This window comes from Fusarium tjaetaba (genome assembly GCF_013396195.1).
Source record: "Fusarium tjaetaba strain NRRL 66243 chromosome Unknown NRRL66243_c0000085, whole genome shotgun sequence".
NCBI lineage: Eukaryota > Fungi > Ascomycota > Sordariomycetes > Hypocreales > Nectriaceae > Fusarium > Fusarium tjaetaba.
Window position 1 is genome coordinate 22686 of NW_023501281.1, and position 17525 is coordinate 40210.

At 50.3% G+C, this 17525-nt stretch overlaps 5 protein-coding genes across 5 annotated transcripts; 3 read left to right on the top strand and 2 right to left on the bottom strand.

Annotated features, from left to right (window-relative positions):
• Positions 1-864: 864 nt before the first annotated feature.
• Positions 865-4177, bottom strand: FTJAE_4374 (transporter; the record flags this gene model as incomplete). The annotated part of the gene is made up of 8 exons (XM_037350771.1): positions 865-2855; positions 2910-2955; positions 3005-3089; positions 3141-3182; positions 3277-3403; positions 3458-3790; positions 3846-4044; positions 4118-4177. 8 exons carry the CDS (start codon positions 4175-4177, stop codon positions 865-867), a joined length of 2883 nt encoding a protein of 960 aa, XP_037208507.1.
• A 516-nt stretch (positions 4178-4693) lies between these two features.
• Positions 4694-5941, top strand: FTJAE_4375 (UTP6-u3 snoRNP; the record flags this gene model as incomplete). Its single annotated transcript, XM_037350772.1, has 2 exons — positions 4694-4783; positions 4841-5941. The coding sequence occupies 2 exons, from the start codon at positions 4694-4696 to the stop codon at positions 5939-5941; spliced, it is 1191 nt and encodes a 396-aa protein (XP_037208508.1).
• Positions 5942-11260: 5319 nt separating this feature from the next.
• On the top strand, positions 11261-14443 carry FTJAE_4376 (SWI1-like protein; the record flags this gene model as incomplete). The annotated part of the gene is made up of 1 exon (XM_037350773.1): positions 11261-14443. One exon carries the CDS (start codon positions 11261-11263, stop codon positions 14441-14443), a length of 3183 nt encoding a protein of 1060 aa, XP_037208509.1.
• Positions 14444-14857: 414 nt separating this feature from the next.
• Positions 14858-15425, bottom strand: FTJAE_4377 (mitochondrial large ribosomal subunit l49; the record flags this gene model as incomplete). Its single annotated transcript, XM_037350774.1, has 2 exons — positions 14858-14908; positions 14958-15425. 2 exons carry the CDS (start codon positions 15423-15425, stop codon positions 14858-14860), a joined length of 519 nt encoding a protein of 172 aa, XP_037208510.1.
• A 463-nt stretch (positions 15426-15888) lies between these two features.
• On the top strand, positions 15889-17267 carry FTJAE_4378 (eukaryotic translation initiation factor 3 subunit E; the record flags this gene model as incomplete). Its single annotated transcript, XM_037350775.1, has 2 exons — positions 15889-16293; positions 16353-17267. The coding sequence occupies 2 exons, from the start codon at positions 15889-15891 to the stop codon at positions 17265-17267; spliced, it is 1320 nt and encodes a 439-aa protein (XP_037208511.1).
• Positions 17268-17525: the final 258 nt, after the last annotated feature.

Consider the following 17525-nt stretch of genomic DNA (forward strand, 5'->3'; position numbering starts at 1 on the left):
TGCTCCAACTCGGCACTCACCACACATGCGGTTCAGGTCCGTCCTGCGGAATCACACAAATACTCTATTTTTCTTGGTCATAACTGGCGCAGCAGCGGGCCACAGGGGCTTGTAAACCTCACATGCCCGACGATGACCGCGGCGTTGTGGAGTTTCGGCGGTCCGAGTGGGGACGGAGATATTTCTTTGCGGTGTGGGCACGGAAATCTGCGGTTTTCGTCTGTGTACATACACAATGCAAGCTTGACAACGGTTCTTTTGCAGAAATACATCCAGGAATCAATACGATATGGTATTTCTCCCTTCGGACCTTGTTGGTCAGCGGCTGACCAATTTCGTAGTAAGTCTGCGTCAAGACGTTTGAGGTTCATTGTAACTCTGTTATCTCGCTGGTACACAAGCCATGACACCAGTCGTGGAGGTTTATGTAGAAAGATAACGAACATTATCGACACAATGGCAAACTAAAATGCCACGCGCTGACACTATCAGCAATACATACACTCCTCCTCAGGCACATTGTACAAAATTGCCTACAAATGCATTAATGGACACCACCGCATAAATCATCGTCCGTGAACGAATGGAGAATACCCTAGAGCACCGGCCTCGAGAGACAGGCATTTTCAACAATGAATATTTTGCTGCGTCTTTGGATCACTACCATACAACCAACATGTATACAACAAGAGTATATATTGCGTGCACTATAATTAAGCACATGACCATCACCGCCGTACATTATTCATGATCCATATCTTCCCTTTCCCATTAACTCCTCCCATTAATATGAATAGCATATACGCATCGAGATGACCCTTGTCGTATTGCCCAAGCCCTTACCCAGCGTAATATACAGCCTCTCTAGTTGAAATACCTGGGCTCGTTGAACACATGGTATCTGTGCTCTCGCACGCCGTCACCCCGGAACATCGCGGGGAATCTCCAACCCTCAGGGACCTCCTCCTCCTTTACTCGGCGATTACGCTCCTTATCTGGCTGGGCATCCAGTTTCTCGATCTCCTCTTTGGACTCGGGGATCTTGAACTTGGCAACCTGTAGTTCCGTATCGGTAATCGAGCTGCGACTCACGCGCGCGTATCCCACACGTTTGAGTCTCTTGAAAAGGATGTATTCGCACCATCGGTCCCAATCTGACGGGTCTACATCTTTCATACCCGACTTCTCGCTCACATAAGTGTTGTAGTTACCCTCCTTTGGTTTTGTCACCAAATAGCTAAGCAAGAAGGCTGGCCGAGGGGTCGACCCCATTAGGTCAGCGAGATAAAGTGACTGCAGACGTCGGTCTTCAGGATCCTCTTCTTGCCCGGAGTGGAAGACAAATACATCGACGAGCTGACCATAGACATCCAATGTCGCATGGATAGCAGGAGCCAGTTCACCCACAGGACTAGGTAGAAGGTGATGCGTCGAGTTGAGGATAGGAAACTTTGACAGAAGAGCGGCACCCCATGTGTGTTTATTGGGGCCAGGACCGTAGTCAACATACATGCCGAGATCCTCAGCAAGGAACTGCGTAGCATCACGGTTACCCATGATGATACGCTGGTTGTCGGACTCAAGAAGACCAATGACATCAATTTCCAATTCCTTAATGAGGTCTCGCATACGGTACTCTGATGCCCACATATCGTTGTCAAACGAAAAGTGGATCGTCCAAATACCTGCAGTGAGGATGCGGTCATCAGCGTGATAAGGCTTATAGTTGTTGCTAGGGAACCGCTGGAAGGCCGAGACCAAGAAGAAAACATTGATAAGGATGGTCGCAACGCCAAAATACTTCCTCTGCTGGATCGGCACAGACCGTTTCGAAGGTTGCTGTTGATGACCTGAGGCATTGATGCCGTACACGCCAGCACCAATGCAGGTCATCATCGTGTACATGATCCAGTCAGTATGCTCACGAACGAGTTGGCCACCCGGAACAAAGGCATATGCCACAACCCAAACGTGGAAGAGTACCAAGAAGTTGTATATGAGGAAACCGTTGCCAAAAGTTGTCGTAGGATTTGTCTTGGCTGCATGGGTCAAAATGGGTACAGAGTATGCCATCAAGTAGGTGGCAAGCGTCAGAGCACCGTAGTAACCGGACCAATGACTGAAGAAAGTCAAAAACATCGCACCGACGGTACCGATGATATAGACTCCCCAGCTGCTTGCAAGCCTAGGCTGCCAGACTCCACCGAACAGACCAAGTGACATGGCAAGAACAGTGAGCCAGCCATGTGTGGAGAAGTAAGGGCCACGAATGGGATAACCCTCCCATCCCCAGAGGATCATGGTGCTGGTATCAGAGAGTAAAGAGTGGAGGCCAAAGAACAACCCAGCAAGACCGAGTGATGAAAGGAAACTCGAGCTACTCTTGGCGGGCCGTGGGGCCAAACCGGCAGCGAGGGGTGCGCGTCTGGTGAAGCGGAGGGCGGCTAGAACACCCAGCACAAGACCAGTGTTGTTCCAACCGCCATTCGCAGCATGCATAATAGGCCAAATAGGGTTATTCGTCCACCACGCAAACTTGGCAGTGGAGGAAAGAATAAGACCAATCATCCAACCCAGGATCTTGGATTCAAGGCGGCCTTCGTGAACTGACTCCGCGAAAAGGGTACCGGCCCACCCTAAGCACGACATAAAAACGCCAAATCCAACCGTGAACAGGCGATAACTGGGTTCCTCAACCAGATAGGCTGCGATGCCTGCGAGAGACAGAAGGTGTACTGCGCGCAAGTTGTTCACGACAAGAGACCGAGCTGAACGACTGGCTAGAATGAACGGCGAAATCGTTGTCATGACCAGAACTTCGTATCCTGAAATGCCCATGTACCAAAGCGGGAAGTCTGATGTTGAGTTAGAGTCACACAGGTCTCAATCAACGATCTAGATTGACTTACACCACACTACAAGTCCTAGACTAGTTAGAATAGTCCAGAAAACATACTAAGATGGGTCAGCAAATCATCGTTCTGTCCCAAAACAGAGAGCTTACTCCATGATAGACTTCAGCGGCAATGTCAAGTGCTTCGGGCCAGCTGAAGCGAACAGCAAAAACACCGCCGGTTGCCTTTTCCTTTCTAAGGACTTGGTTAATGACAATATTCTCCTCACGCTAAGTCTGTACTTACTCCTTTTCCAGGACGGCGGATGGGATAGAGGACAGGTTCTCACTGCAAAAGACTTAGACAATGGCCTGCAAACATGTATATTTCGCAAACGGCTGTTCTGGAAGCCAAAGACTATCTGGGAAGCCATTGAACGTACCCCTTGCTCGCACCCTTGATATCTCTAACCTCAATGGCGAAGGTACTGAAATCGAGAGCCGTCACGGCGTCAAAGGCCACATCAAAGATGATCAATGACCACTCGAAGAAGGCGTAAGTCGTATAAGCTGGTTTATAGTGTTAGTGGGCCACATTTCAATGGCGGGGTCCCATTGTCTTACCTCCAGCGACACGATGCACCTTGTGCTGAATGAAGAAATAGATCAGTGGCACAAGAGTGCCGAAAAAGGCAGATGCCAAGTATTTGCGATATTTGATGGCCTGAGGATTGGCGGGGCTGAGTGCGATACAGCCAGTCGTCCACGGAAGTGTCGCAACAATGTAAGAAATCATGAGAATATCATGCCAATCGTGGTCGTCCGTAGATGTAATGTATGTCCAGCCGCCACAGGTCAGAGTTCGAAGTAGGCCCATAACAGCAACGAACGTAGGCAGCTTCTGGCCGGGTTTTCGCGTGAGGAGGTACCATAGACCGACGAGGGCAAACCGAGGGCCTGGGAGCTATCAGTACATAGGAGATATGGTACAATTCGATCGACTATGCTGTACCGGATGTAATGGCAATGAAGATCATGAAGAACGACCGCTCGGGGTACCGATCGCCAATAGTCGCTGAGACTGAGGGGAACCATTCTTGCGGATAACCATAGAACTCATTCTGTACGATCTTGTGGTAGTGTAGGTAAACACCGATAACCAATGCACTAAAGAAAGCAGCTAGAACACCACAAATCAGCGTCTCAGTCATCTAAGTTGCGTATTTATAACGGAGGAGGATGCAAAACCATACTATACGCGACAGCAGTATGCGCCCAGCTAACCAAACTTCCATTGAAGCTTAGGACAAGGCCAGTATCTTTGTCCTTGTATTTTGAAGCCATTTCGAAGGAGAGAAGGACTGAAAAAACACTCTAAAATCCCATCCGGGCGATCCGGGAACCAAGAGTCAAAATCTCAGAACGAGCGACGAGAGAAAACGATCATGCAAGTGGTGAGATTCACTCTCGGACAAGACAAACAGACCTCGGAGCTTTGGCGTTACCTCCACCGCGACGTAATACTTGGAAAGTGTAATTGCTAAGTGGAGACCGACCGGGGCAGGGGACACTCGCAAATCGATAGTATTTTTTGACACTGGCCCGCGCGCTCCCGAAGCGAATCAAAGGCCAGGTACTATAAGCGAGGAATAAACAGCCTAACGTTAGGTACGGAGTAGGTAGACGGCGATTTCCATTTTGGTTCCCGCTGTCGCGACCACCACGAGGCTGAAAAGTGCCCCGCTAAAAAAGTTATTGATCTGCCAGCCTTGTTGGCAAAAAAACTTCCTAAATTTGCTATCTACTTACCTACTTACCTTGTAAACCGTATTGATTACCTCTCGGTCGCGCAAACACAAGATGGCTGGCGTCGCTGATAAGGCGAGATTTTATCTTGAACGTGCTGTACCGCAACTGCGAGAATGGGAGGAGAAAGAAATATTTTCCAAGGTAATTGCGTTCTAACTTTACGAGAGAACATTGCCAACTAACCCATCATCCTCGCAGGATGAGATTCGCACAATCGTCCAGAAGCGCAACGATTACGAGCACAGAGTCCTCTCACCTGGGAATAAGCCGTCGGATTGGTCTTCATACGCTCAATGGGAGCAGTCCCTGGAGTCCCTGCGCAGCAAACGCTGCAAGCGTCTCAAAATCCGACACCTTCAGTCCGCGCATGCTGGCCAGGGCCGTACTCTTGCGATTTACGAGCGAGGTGTCAACCGACATCCAGGAAGCAGTGCTCTGTGGAGAGAATATCTTTCATACACGTCCAGCGTCAAAGCATCCAAGCGCTGGCGCAAAACCATGACCAATGCTCTACGCATGATGCCTACGGACCCTGAGCTGTGGGCAATGGCAGGTCGAAGGTCAGCGAAGAATGGCGACATGGCAGCCGCGCGTGGATTTTTCATGCGAGGTTGCCGCTTCTGCACGACGAATGAAAAACTCTGGGTTGAATATGCGCGAACGGAGATGGAATGGCTCGAAAAGGTCGATAAGCGCAAGGCGGTCGCGAAGCCTGGCCAGGATGTTCTCCGGCCCGATCGTGAGGAGGACGGCGACGAACTGCGACTTTTGGATAGTGATGATGATGAAGAGGATGACGACGATCTTCCTGAGCCATCAAATGCCCAAGCCAAGGTTATTGACAAGCAGACCGCTCAGCATTTGAAATCAAACCCTGCCATGGATGGCGCTATCCCTATGGCCATCTTCGATATCTCCAAGAAGCAGGCCTTCTTCAGCGCCAACACTGCGGAGGTATTCTTTGACCTCTTCGTGTCTTTCACACATGTCCCGGCTCAGCCTAGGATATCACAGCATGTTCTGGATGTCCTTGATCGGGAGTATCCCAACCACCCAGCCACATGCAACGTCCGCATTCGCCAGCCTATTATGGGCGTAAACCCACAGACAGCAGAGTTTCCCAAGAACCTCAGAGAGGTACTGTCACGCTTGAACCGGTATCTGGAAACCACAACAGATCGCACGGAATTGCAGAAGAAGACCGTAGCATGGATAGACGGGTATCTTGCGCTGGATGTTTTGGATGAGAGTATTCGGGCAGTTTTGGAACATACCAAACAGAAGATGGAGTCCATTTAGATGGCTATGAATAGAGCTAATCAACATTTTTATGTGGTTATGCTGGAAATCAAAATAATACTTGCACCTTGTTCCTTTTGCATTGGGCGCAAATCTTAACAACCGTGGATACCATACGGATAGTCGGAGAAAGGAGGAAAAGCACAACAGCCAAGAGACAGATATCGTGACGGGGGCTACGATTACTGGAAGAAGAACTTTCTTTATATAAACACAGTCTTGGGTTATAAACTGTAGAAGTATAATCGACTTTTGAGATCCTCCGTCTGGGGAAGCCAGGGGACCAAGGGAGAGCTGAACTTCTAAGAACTTAAAGTCCTAAGTGACAATCATGCAGATGGTATTACTAGGTATGTAAAATAATCAATGATGGAATCAACAGGCTGTTCAACCCCATATTTTCTTTTACCCTACCTACCTACCTGGTGCTAAGGTCCGAAGTCTCTGATATCCAGAGGCCAGGAAAACTGGGGGTCGCTTTGTGATGGTTGCAAGGCCGCGGCCCGATATTAGGGTGACCCAGCGTTTTGGGATCATCCCGTCAAGGAGGAAGCCGTTGTGGGGCTACCTGTAGGCCTGGAGAGAAACGAAGAGCTGAAATGACGGGAGCAAGTCAAAAGATGTGGAAAGCTGAATGAAACTGAGCAGCTTCTATCGAAATCACTTCGGTAGTAACTAGAACAGTGCATTCAGTCGATATATTCCCAGAGTCAAAGTTGATATGCGGGAAGCATCGCATCCACCAACAGGGCTTCATGCCACACGATTGTTGGTCCCGCAAGCGACTGGAGCCGTCTATTGATGGCATCATGCATTGTGTAACTTGTACATGCATGGGGAAGCCAGAACGGCGTCTGGGCCGTTTTATATGCAGGCTTCTTTCTGTACGCTGCCTTTGGTGCCTAGGGGAGGAAAGAAAATTCAGGACTTCAACCCTAAGTGATAAAAATATTAGGGAAATTTAGCATAAGCTTAGGGGACTCTTTGCTAAGTTTATTTTGACACTCTATATCAAGGCCTGGTGTTTTCTTGCCCCCTGAGGGCTGCCTACTACGTAGTAGTACCTCCTGACCTTCCAGCCGTGACACAGTCCCAAGCTCCAGGGCTGATGTGATGCTTGTTCGGAGGTGCCCTAGAGTAATGATTGTTTCTCTTATCTGGTGAGTTTTACGTTCAATCCTCAGGACCTGCTGGGATTGGGCCTGTCTTCTATCATTGATACGAGGCGTTTTCTCCCAAAGTCTCAGGGCGTCTAGAGCGTCAATGGCTCAAAGGCTAATGAACGGCAATTGCATGTCGATCATGTTGGGTAGAAGAAGGTCTTTTGCCTTTTAGAGTGAGACAGATCTGCAACCATCACAGGTGGTTGGCCCAGCCCTGTCCATGGATTGCTTACCATCACGTTCACTTCCACCCACGAATGATTCTGCTGACCAGCCATAGCCAGCCAACAAAAGACACTTTTCACGAGAGATAATGTGGGCAATCTGAGGCAGAATTGACTTATTCTAACCTGCAGCACGACAGACTACCTATTCGCCACCGACCCCGTTCTCCATCAATGTGGGGAGTTCACAACAGGGGAAGAAGAGCGACCGAGAAGCACATGGCATGTAGGGCAACTGGATAAGGCGCAGCTCACGGTTAGGAAATGAGGGGACTTGAGAAACCGATTTCAGGAGGGATTGGGAGGGGAAAAGAGGGGAAGATCAAGCCTTTTTCTAGGTATGATAGCAAGACCGGTTCTTTGCAATTCATACTTGGCGAGGCAAAGCTAGTTCATCCTCCAATCTTTGTAACACTTTGAGGCGGAGAATCCATGAGCCTATATCTGGATGTGTTCAGTCATCGCCAGCAGAATTCAACGAGCCTAAGAACCACCCACAAAAGCAGAATTGAAAGATTTCGCCAGAGTAACAATCGTTGATCGAAACTGATTACTGTTATTAGGGCCGTGACACAAGCAGGCCTTGCCAAGTCAGTCGCCCACCTCAAAACAGCGCGTGGGTGATCTGGAATCGTACAGTACAGTGCGCAAGCGACCCAAGTGACCCTAGGTGTGAGTGGGTGGTCGGATCGTGAGTGAGAAATGAGAGGATCAGAGGTTGGAAACAATAGGAGAGGAGACCTAGAGAAACGACGAAAGGAAACGAAATAACATGTATTCCTTCAGAGCCTCACACATTCCGTATCGATACATCTTTTTGTGAATGAAAATAATCATTGGTGAACTTTTCGTGGTTTCGCTGGTCAGACTAAAATCAATCCTTGGTCCCATCTTGAAGATGAACGGCAGACATGCGCCACTCAGGAACCACGGCTTGACCAGATAAGCGTGTGAATAAGAGTTTGAAGCCAAATGAATAAGATACAGATTGACAATGACTTTGGACGGGAGGAACAAAATTGGAGCATAATTGAGCGGAGAAAATTTCGTTAATCAAAGCCCCCGAAGTGAAAGCTCAAGTGAGGTCGCAAGCCCAGGCACAGCACAGGCTGGTCGTTGGCGGTACGGAGAAAGGCAAGGCAAGGTAAGGTATTTCACATAACTACCCCCCTTCCCCCGTTCCTTCTTGCTGCCCATTTCCCGCCTGTTTCCCCCTCTCAAACCTTTTGTACCTTTTCTTCTTGACTCCTTCACTCTTGAAACCTCTCTCTTCGACGTGTGTTGCTGTCGTACGCACGCCTGTCTTTTGGTCTGCTCACTTATACAGACGCGGAGCCATCTCCAAATTGTCGGGTGGTTTTCAGGGCACCCCCAAGCCGCTGGGCTGGGCTGTAAGTGGGATGGCAATTCACTCGATTGCAAATTGATTTTTCGACACGACACGCTCATAAATCAAGCGAAAACAAGCATGATTTGACCGAACAAACGAAAACCGAATGGAATTCACGAAGAATCGTGACAGCCTTCACCGGCACCTCAAAGACAACCCAGAACGAACTTGAGACGGCGCTGGCTGTTCTGGCCATGACGGCCTGCCTGACAAGGATCCATCCACTGGCATCCACTCGGGAAGCGCCAGTGGTGGGTGGACAGCCCGCATCAGGCGCCACCGCAGACCATCCCCGGACTCAAAGCCGATAGCTCTGTGTCTACGCCTCTCTCAAGGAGAAACAAGCAAAGACAAGTTTATGTTTCTCTGACCCGAAAAGATGGTTATTGAGCATACTGGCTGCTAATTTGGGAGCACATGCCCAGTCGCTGCTCCGAGGGGCTTGTCCTGTTCCTGGTGGCGAATGGCCCGTTTCTCTGTAGGGGTCTGCCTTTGCGGTATGGCCGTGGAGGGTCACCCCAATGGAAAGCTATCCCAGATGTTCCGGCCATTGCTACGGACACAGGGGCCAAAAGGCCTGCGTACCAGCGCAGTCAGCTACCACTATCGATGGTGTTTGACCACGTTCTCAATGAGATAGTGCTCGCACAAGTGTGTTAAGGCAATGTTGGTTTCGAACGAATCGTTACATTGGGCATTTGGCCCGAAACTGTGCGACACATGCTACGTGCGCGCGCGGATTACGTCCACTGAGATACGTGGATAAATACAGGAGCATATTGCTGGACGATTCGCACATGAGGCGTACTAGGTACTTTGACAGCACCGACATACTCTTCAAGATTGGGCGTCAGAATGTCTACAGCCGCGACAATGGTTCAGTGTTTTTCTCCGGTCCTTACACTACGAGCCTGGAAGCCTTTCGCCATCCTCTCTCAATATCGACCTGGAGATCTGTAGCAATTGAGAGCATCAACTGGAGAAGTAACTCAGTTGCAACAAAACAGCCGGACCGGGGACAAGATAATGGCGAACTCTCGTCATGGCGTTTCCTGGCCAGCTTCAATATCGCCAGATGTCAATAGTCAATGTTCGCCATGCAGTCATGGACTGAGCTTCATTGATGACTGGCAGAAGCAGTTCCCATGGAACCACGGGGCACTTTGATCGAAATCCTTTTGTTCGTTTGCCAGGCGCTTGTTGTCACATGCAACATCGCCAGAATGCCGCTTCCTGGTTTCATGGAAGAATGGGATAGCAACATGATAACAGATTCGGGCCCGCTGTTAGAAATTGCTGCTACTTGCTATGGTAATCTTATCTGATACTGAGCTAACCTTAGTTCTTCACTAACGTAAGTAGCTGATTCGTCTAGGTGCGCACAACTGGCTTGATCTCGAAATCCCGCTATACCAGGAACAGTCAAGCACCGCGCACTGCAAAACAGACTCAGCCCCCGACTCAGAGATGTCTTCGTCGTTCGCTGAAACCCAGGCCAATCCGTTCAGACCTGACCTGACTCCACGACCATCCTTTGCAGTTTATCGCGAACGCACTGCAAACACGCTCTCACTCTTTGACTTAGGTGAGGCTACCCTTTTTCTTGAATCTCAGCATCATTTTATGCATAGTAGAATCGCTCCAAGTGGACGATGGAATGGGATAGATAGAGTTGTACTCCGTACTCCGTACGCTGTCGGTTCTCCTCGCTTCGCTTCACTTTTGCCTACCCATTCGGATCCACTATTTCTCTTGTCTTCCCTGTCCCCGTTGGTCACTCATCGAGCGCCAGACTTCATTGGCCTGTCGAGGTCGCCTGCGCTTGGGTTGGTCTCAGTGCTGCGCGTCCTTGCCCTCCCGAGCACCACCTCCCCGGCCGCCCATGGTCCTGGTGCTGCTAACCTAACTCCCTACTGCTGACGGAGACCCGCCTGGCGAAAAAATTCTCCCTCACTGGCTGGCTCAGCTTGTCCATCACCCTGCTCTCCACTGTTGGCGGCGTCGCTTGCTGGGTTGCCTACTGAAAAGGTGGCTGCTAGCCTGCTACAGTGCTGTCCAGTCCGTTGTCCGCTGCCCGTCCGTTTGCTCTCTTGCTCCCGTCGCGCGGCTTTCGCTTTCTCCCTCTACCTTTCCATCCATTCTCACCCGACCCGTCATTCCCATCTATCATCTGCCGCTTGATTGAAGCGCGTCGCCCTGCACCGACCACCGTGCCAACCAATCCAATCTGGGCGTTTTTTTATTTCCCACTTTCCTGTCCCCTTTGCCTAAGCCCATTCCCAGTACTGGCAGACTGACACAAGGTCTTCTCGCTGGTCTGGTTCTCGGTCTGGTCTCTCGCACTACACTGCTCTCCACCAAACCCACGCCGCGACGCGACTTGTCCCATCACCACCGTGTCACTGCCTCATCTCCCACTCATCGCTTCCTATCTCAGCCTTCCGTCATTGTATCCTCGTCTTCTTGGCGCTCCTCCATGGACGCTTTTCGCGTGCCTGCTGATCGCTAACTCCGTCGCGCATAGCCTGTTGGGTCGATCGCCATGAGCACCTGGATGAACGACGCCGTCCCCAACCACAATGGCAACGGCTTTCCACACATGAACGACTCTAACGCTGCCGGTAGCATGATGGATCCTTCCGCTTTCATGGCTAATCCGGGCCAATTCAATCCTGCTCAGTTTAATCAGCAAATGGGCGGCGCCATGGCTAATGGCCCTGGCTCCATGCGCAATGCTTCACCATCTTTTCAGAATCCTGTATACCAGACCAATCCCGTTATTCCATCGAAGCGGCCTCGTCCTCGCGAGGATAGCCTCGCTGGGTCTCCAAGCCAAAATCCCGGAATGCTCCCAACGTCGCGCTCTGAGACGCCGCAGCAACAACCATTTGCTGGAGGCTTCCAACCCGGCGCTGTTCAGCAAAACCCTGGACAATTTTCTCATCTTCAACCTAATGGTTCCGCCAATGCGAGCCCCTCTCCGATAATGAGCAACCAAATGCGACCAGGAAGTGTTCCTCAACGGGTCGCGACCGCGTCACCACACCCATTCTCTCCCAGTGGTCAGCAATTCAACCCTCAGACATCACCGATACCGTCCGAACATGGCACTCCTCAGCCAAACCCCTATATGCAAAATATGGCCCAAGGTTTCAACCCAAACTTTGCCCCATCACCTTCGAACGCGCGACCTTCACCAAATCCGAATGCGATGTCCGGCAACCAAATGATGGCGCAGCAGATGGGTCAAATGCCGCAACACATGGGCCAGATGCAAGGCAATATGTTTCCCCCTCAAATGCAGCAGGGTCAACAACAACAGGGCACACCACAACAACAAGGCCAGCAGCCACAAGGGCAACAAACTCCTCAACGCCCGGGCATGGCGGACGCGCAGAAGATGGCCGCCTATCAGATGAGATTGCAACAACAACTGCAAGGCAATACTCAAATCCAAGCACAGATGCAGGCGCAAAATATGGGCCGCGGTATGATGCCTAATAAGCCAGTACCTGGAATGCCCAATGGCCAGATGCAACAAGGAGGCATGAGGCCTCAGCAGAGGATGATGGCTAACGTGAATCCTGAGCAATTTATGAAGAATCTTACGACACTAATGAACTCAAAAGGCTTGCAATTGGATCCTAATCCCATGGTGATGGACAGACCAGTTAATCTCATGGTGTTGTTTCAAGCGGTTCAGAATAAGGGAGGATATAAGCAGGCAACTACAACCCCTAACGGCTGGCCCCATGTTGCTCAGATGCTTGGCTTGCCACCCCAGAATCCCATTGTCCCGCAGACGTTGAAGACGATCTATGAACGCAACCTTTATAAGTTCGAGGAAGTGTGGATCGCTCAACAACAGAAGCAAAGGATGATGCAACAGCAACAGCAACAATCCCAACAGCAACCACAACAGCCACAAACTCCAGGCACACTCATGGGACAAGCTACTCCCCAGAAGCAGATGCAACCTGGACAACAGATGACCCCTGGAGCCATGGGCCAATCTGGGCCTCCAGCTCAAATGCAACAAACTCCCATGAAGCAAATGCAACCAGGACAGCCTCCAGTTAACGGATTTTCCACACCCCAGCCTCAGATGCAGCCGCAGCCTCCAGTGATGCCAGGTCAAAATCGCACATTATCGCAAACGATCGACGCTTCTGCTGTGCCAGAGTTCCCTGGCGCCCCCTCCCCAGCAACCCGCAGGGCTGGAAGCATGTCACAAAATGAAGGACGTCAAGCCTCAGCAGCACCTGCGGTTGTGGAAAAAATGCCTAGGCTCGCACCTCAAACTGACGAGTACAGCCCTTGTGCCCGCGAGTTATCAACATTTGGCGGCGTTGATTTAAATGCGTTTAGCAAACTTGGAGCGGAACTGGAACGCTGGAAACCTGACGTACCTCCTCTTCAGGAACTGGGGAACATCGACATCGGTGCTCTTACTAAGAGTTTGCAGAGCGGGATTCATGGCGAGACGCGCCTAGCCCTTGACGTACTGGCAGCTGCATCGTGCTCCATGAACCAATTGCATTTTATTCAGCTTCGGTACTGTGACGAGCTAATAGAGGCTCTCATCGAATGTGCCGAGGATCAAGTGGAGATGCTGGCTGAGCATACAGCCGAAGTTTCCGATGAGATTCAAATATCACCATACGAAGACGTCTTGAGGGCCTGTCGTCTTGAAAGGTTTAATGTCCGGGATCTGCCTGTGTTTGGCACTCAAGAGTATGAGCTCGACCGGGCCGTTGATCGTCTAATATGCGTCACAACTATTCTTCGAAACCTTTCGTTCCCTGGCGAACAGAACGATAACCATTCTGTACTTGCCGATGAGATTGTTATCAAATTTGTTTGTGCTGTCATAAGATACCTCGGTACCCGAACTATGCTTCTTCGATCACACAACAATACTCTCGATTTCATGAAGGATGTTGTAATTTTGCTCTCCAATATTGCAGGGTCTGTAGAGATACCTGGACGCGAACAGGCTCTCTGTCTCTTGCAGTTTCTCCTGGCATTTGCCCCAGCGCCCAACCCTACAGTCTCAGATGGAATCTTATACTTTACGCAATACGAACCAAGCTTGCACGCCTACCTGCCACATGCTGTCGATGCACTTGCGAAGCTACTAGCTCGTGATGAACCCAATCGGGGGCATTACAAAGCTGTCTTCGCACTTGACTCGAACAGCAGCCCTCCTTATGAATTGCTTACTCGTGCCTTCGGCTTGGCCATAGCACCCATACCCGATAAGGCCAAGACACAGACGAGACAACCTAACCTCCCATCCCTCGTCGAAGTTAGAAAGCCTTTCTTGATGCAAGGGCTTCTTTCTGCTGAAATCCTAGCTTCACTTGCTCCGGGCCATGACAGCGGAGTCGCCCAATCTTGGCTATCGTCTGGCAATGATTTCGCCCAGAATCTATTCAGGCTTATCCGGGAGCTCAGTCAACTATACGAGCAACCCCAAGTTCAAGGTCCTCGAACAGCACCCCGAAAAGACCCTGAGCTGGTGTATATCGTCGTTGTTGCAGTTGCTCTATTAAGACGACTTGCTGAGAAGGCCAGAGATCCCAACGATCCAACGTCATCCATACCCGCCAAAGCTATGCCAGCACCTCATGCTTTGCTTGAAGCGCTGTCAATGCAATCTGCTGAATGGTCAAAGGATGAAGTACTGCAAAAACTTTCAACCTTTTTTGCCCTTGGGAGGTGATAGTCGCACCGGGATTGTATTTTTGGATCGAAATCTATAGCATTACCGCATCTTCAAGCTTGTATGTTAGTGTTTTGAGAAACATGGGATTGGTGTCTTGTCATTTGAAGCGTGCGCTTCTCGTTTAGACTTGCATTCTGGAGTCGATGGTTTGGGGACAAGACAGGTGATGATGAAACTGCTTGTCTATGTACAGGTGTATAAAGGAAGTTGGAATGGTGAACAAATTCAGACATTAGGGACAAACAAAAATATGCTTCTATGATGCGCTCGCATTACTACATGTATTGTACATCTTGTGTCGCCCCTGATGGTGACTGGTCAATATGATACAGTTTTGATTCCTCCTATATGTTTAGTCAAGGATAAGACCTGGCTAATCCGTATACTGGTACATCACTCATGACCGGCTCTTCAAAAGCCGGTCTTCAGGATCCACTCAACTGCCTTATCGTAGACATGACCCTAGAACAATTAGTTGTCTGTCGAGAGCTCCAATATTGGAATTGCATACCTTGATCTCCACGTGCTGTGTTGTAGGATTTAATCGAATATCCACTGGTTTAATCTCCAAGTCCCTAGCCAAATCCTGGATAAACTTGGAGCGGTCTCCATCAATCTTTTTGATGATAACGATCATGCGGTTGCCACCAGACATCCACTTGCGGTATACAGGTAGTTGGGAGGATGGCGTCCGCCGAACAACGTAGCGAAGGGTTGCGCCGAGTTTGTCAATGTTTTTGATTGCTGCTGGAGGGACGAACGGTTGCTTGAGTTGGCGATCCTTGTATGGAATCTTGTTCTTCCTATTGGGGTTGACGGGGTGTTGGAGAGGGTTGGGCTTGTATGATACGTGTGTTTTGAAGGTGTTCGTTGAAGATGTGGTGGCCGCGGAGTAAGACGCTCGTTGTGTGAAGATTGCTGGCTTCTGGGCAAGGGCCTGGCGTCCTATTGACAGGACTCTAGAGGTAAGGAAATTCATCGTGCGGTCAGGTATTGGAGGGAGAATGGAGGATAGAGCTGTTTTCCGTCGCAAGGTTCTTCGCTTTGGCGATACCGCGGATCAAGAGACCCAAGAGAGATATGCAACGTAATGCCCAAATTACAGTTTCAATTGATTTCGCTCATTACCTCTTGAACGTGCCACACTCTGTCTGTCAGTCCACTCACTCTAAACATACCAGAAAGCTTGCCGCTGATGGAAAATCTCGAGATCACATGACTTGTTATCTCTAATCGTCGGTAAATTCACGGTCGGTGCGATAAGCTGAAACCCCACACCACGGAGTGGATTGGCGAAATTCACCAAAAATCTGAGGTGTTCGTGCCCCTCCATCAAACCCATCATCACGACCTTTGCGGCGAGTCACTTTTCTGCCCTCTCCGACCGAACCCTCGTCCGACCGATCTTTACCGACTACCTCTTCTCAAAGACATCGCCCACTATGGAGGACGTTCTCAACGCCGTCTCGGCCGACGGCTCGTCGATCATGCCCCGCCTTGCGCCGCACCTGAGCCGACATCTTCTCTTTCCTCTGATCCAGTTCGAGAGTGAGAGAGCCGAGGAGCAGGGCCAGGATGCCAAGGCAAAGGAGATTCTTTCCGGAAAGATTAAGCTCCTCGAGGACACAAACATGACCGATTACGTTGCGACTCTCTACTGCGAGCTTCATGGTGTATCAGAGGCCCCCGAGCAGTACAACAAGAAGAGACAGGATGTGCTTTCACAGCTGGAGAACTACGAGCAAGCTACCGCCAAGATCGCCGATCTTTTGACCCAGGACGAGGTCGTCAACGGACTCCGAAGCGACAAGGTTGCCAACTTGGAGTTCCTCAAGAACCAGCATGGAGTAAGTCGCTGAGAGCTCTCTGCTGCCAAGGTTAAAAATATCTAACAGGCTTTCACCAGGTCACCATGGAAATGGTCAACGCTCTCTACGACTTTGGTCAGTTTCAGTTCCGATGCGGCCAATACGGTCCCGCTGCCGATATGCTCTACCAATTCCGAGTCCTGTCCACCGATAATGATAAGGTCTCTGCTGCCACCTGGGGCAAGCTTGCCTCCGAGATCCTCCAGACCAACTGGGAGTCTGCTGTCGACGAACTCAAGAACGTTAGGGAAAACATTGATTCTAAGCTCTTCAACAACCCCCGCGCCCAACTCGACCACCGAACGATGTTGCTCCACTGGTCTCTTTTCCCTCTCTTCAACTGGGAGGGTGCTCGGGAACCTATCTTGGATATGTTCTTTTCCGCACCTTACATCAACACCATCCAAACCTCTTGCCCCTGGATCCTGCGATATCTGATCGCTGCCGTTATCACCGGCCGTGGCCGTGCTCGCAACAGCTCCATCCAACAAAAGCAGATCAAGGACATTATCCGTTATGTCCGACAAGAAGCTTACGAGTACACCGACCCTATCACACAGTTTGTCAACGCCCTCTACATCGCCCACGACTTCGAGGCTGCCCGTGAGGCTCTCTCCATGGCCGCCGAGGTCTGCCGCAGCGACTTCTTCCTTGCTTCTTCCGCCGATGCCTTTGTCGATGCTGCCCGACACCTCATCTGTGAGAGCTATTGCAAGATCTTCAGCCGAATGAACATCCGCGATCTTAGCGCCAAGCTCGGCCTGAACCCCGATGATGGTGAGAAGTGGATTGTCAACCTGATCCGTGAAACTCGATTGGACGCCAAGATCGACAGTCAAGATGGCACCGTTGTGATGAACCACCCTCCTAACAACGTCTACCAGCAAGTTATTGAGAAGACTAAGGGTGGCTTCTTCAGGACACAAGTCCTCAACGCTGCTGTTTCAAAGTAGAGACCATAGCTAGTTGCGAATGATCTTTTTATATGACTGTTTTCTTTTATGCAACGGCTCAAAAGGCGCGATGCAATTCAAAGCGAGGGGCAAGATACCTTGACCAGAGGATTGCGCCCTCCGCTACCGGGAGAAACAAGACGCCGTCCCTTTAGTTTAGAAGGAGGCTGGTCTTTGCAGAGGATGAGCAGGATAAAGCAAAGTATAAGACGGGGAGACAAAGATAGAGCACGAGGCAAAAATAACAAATACGGGCCA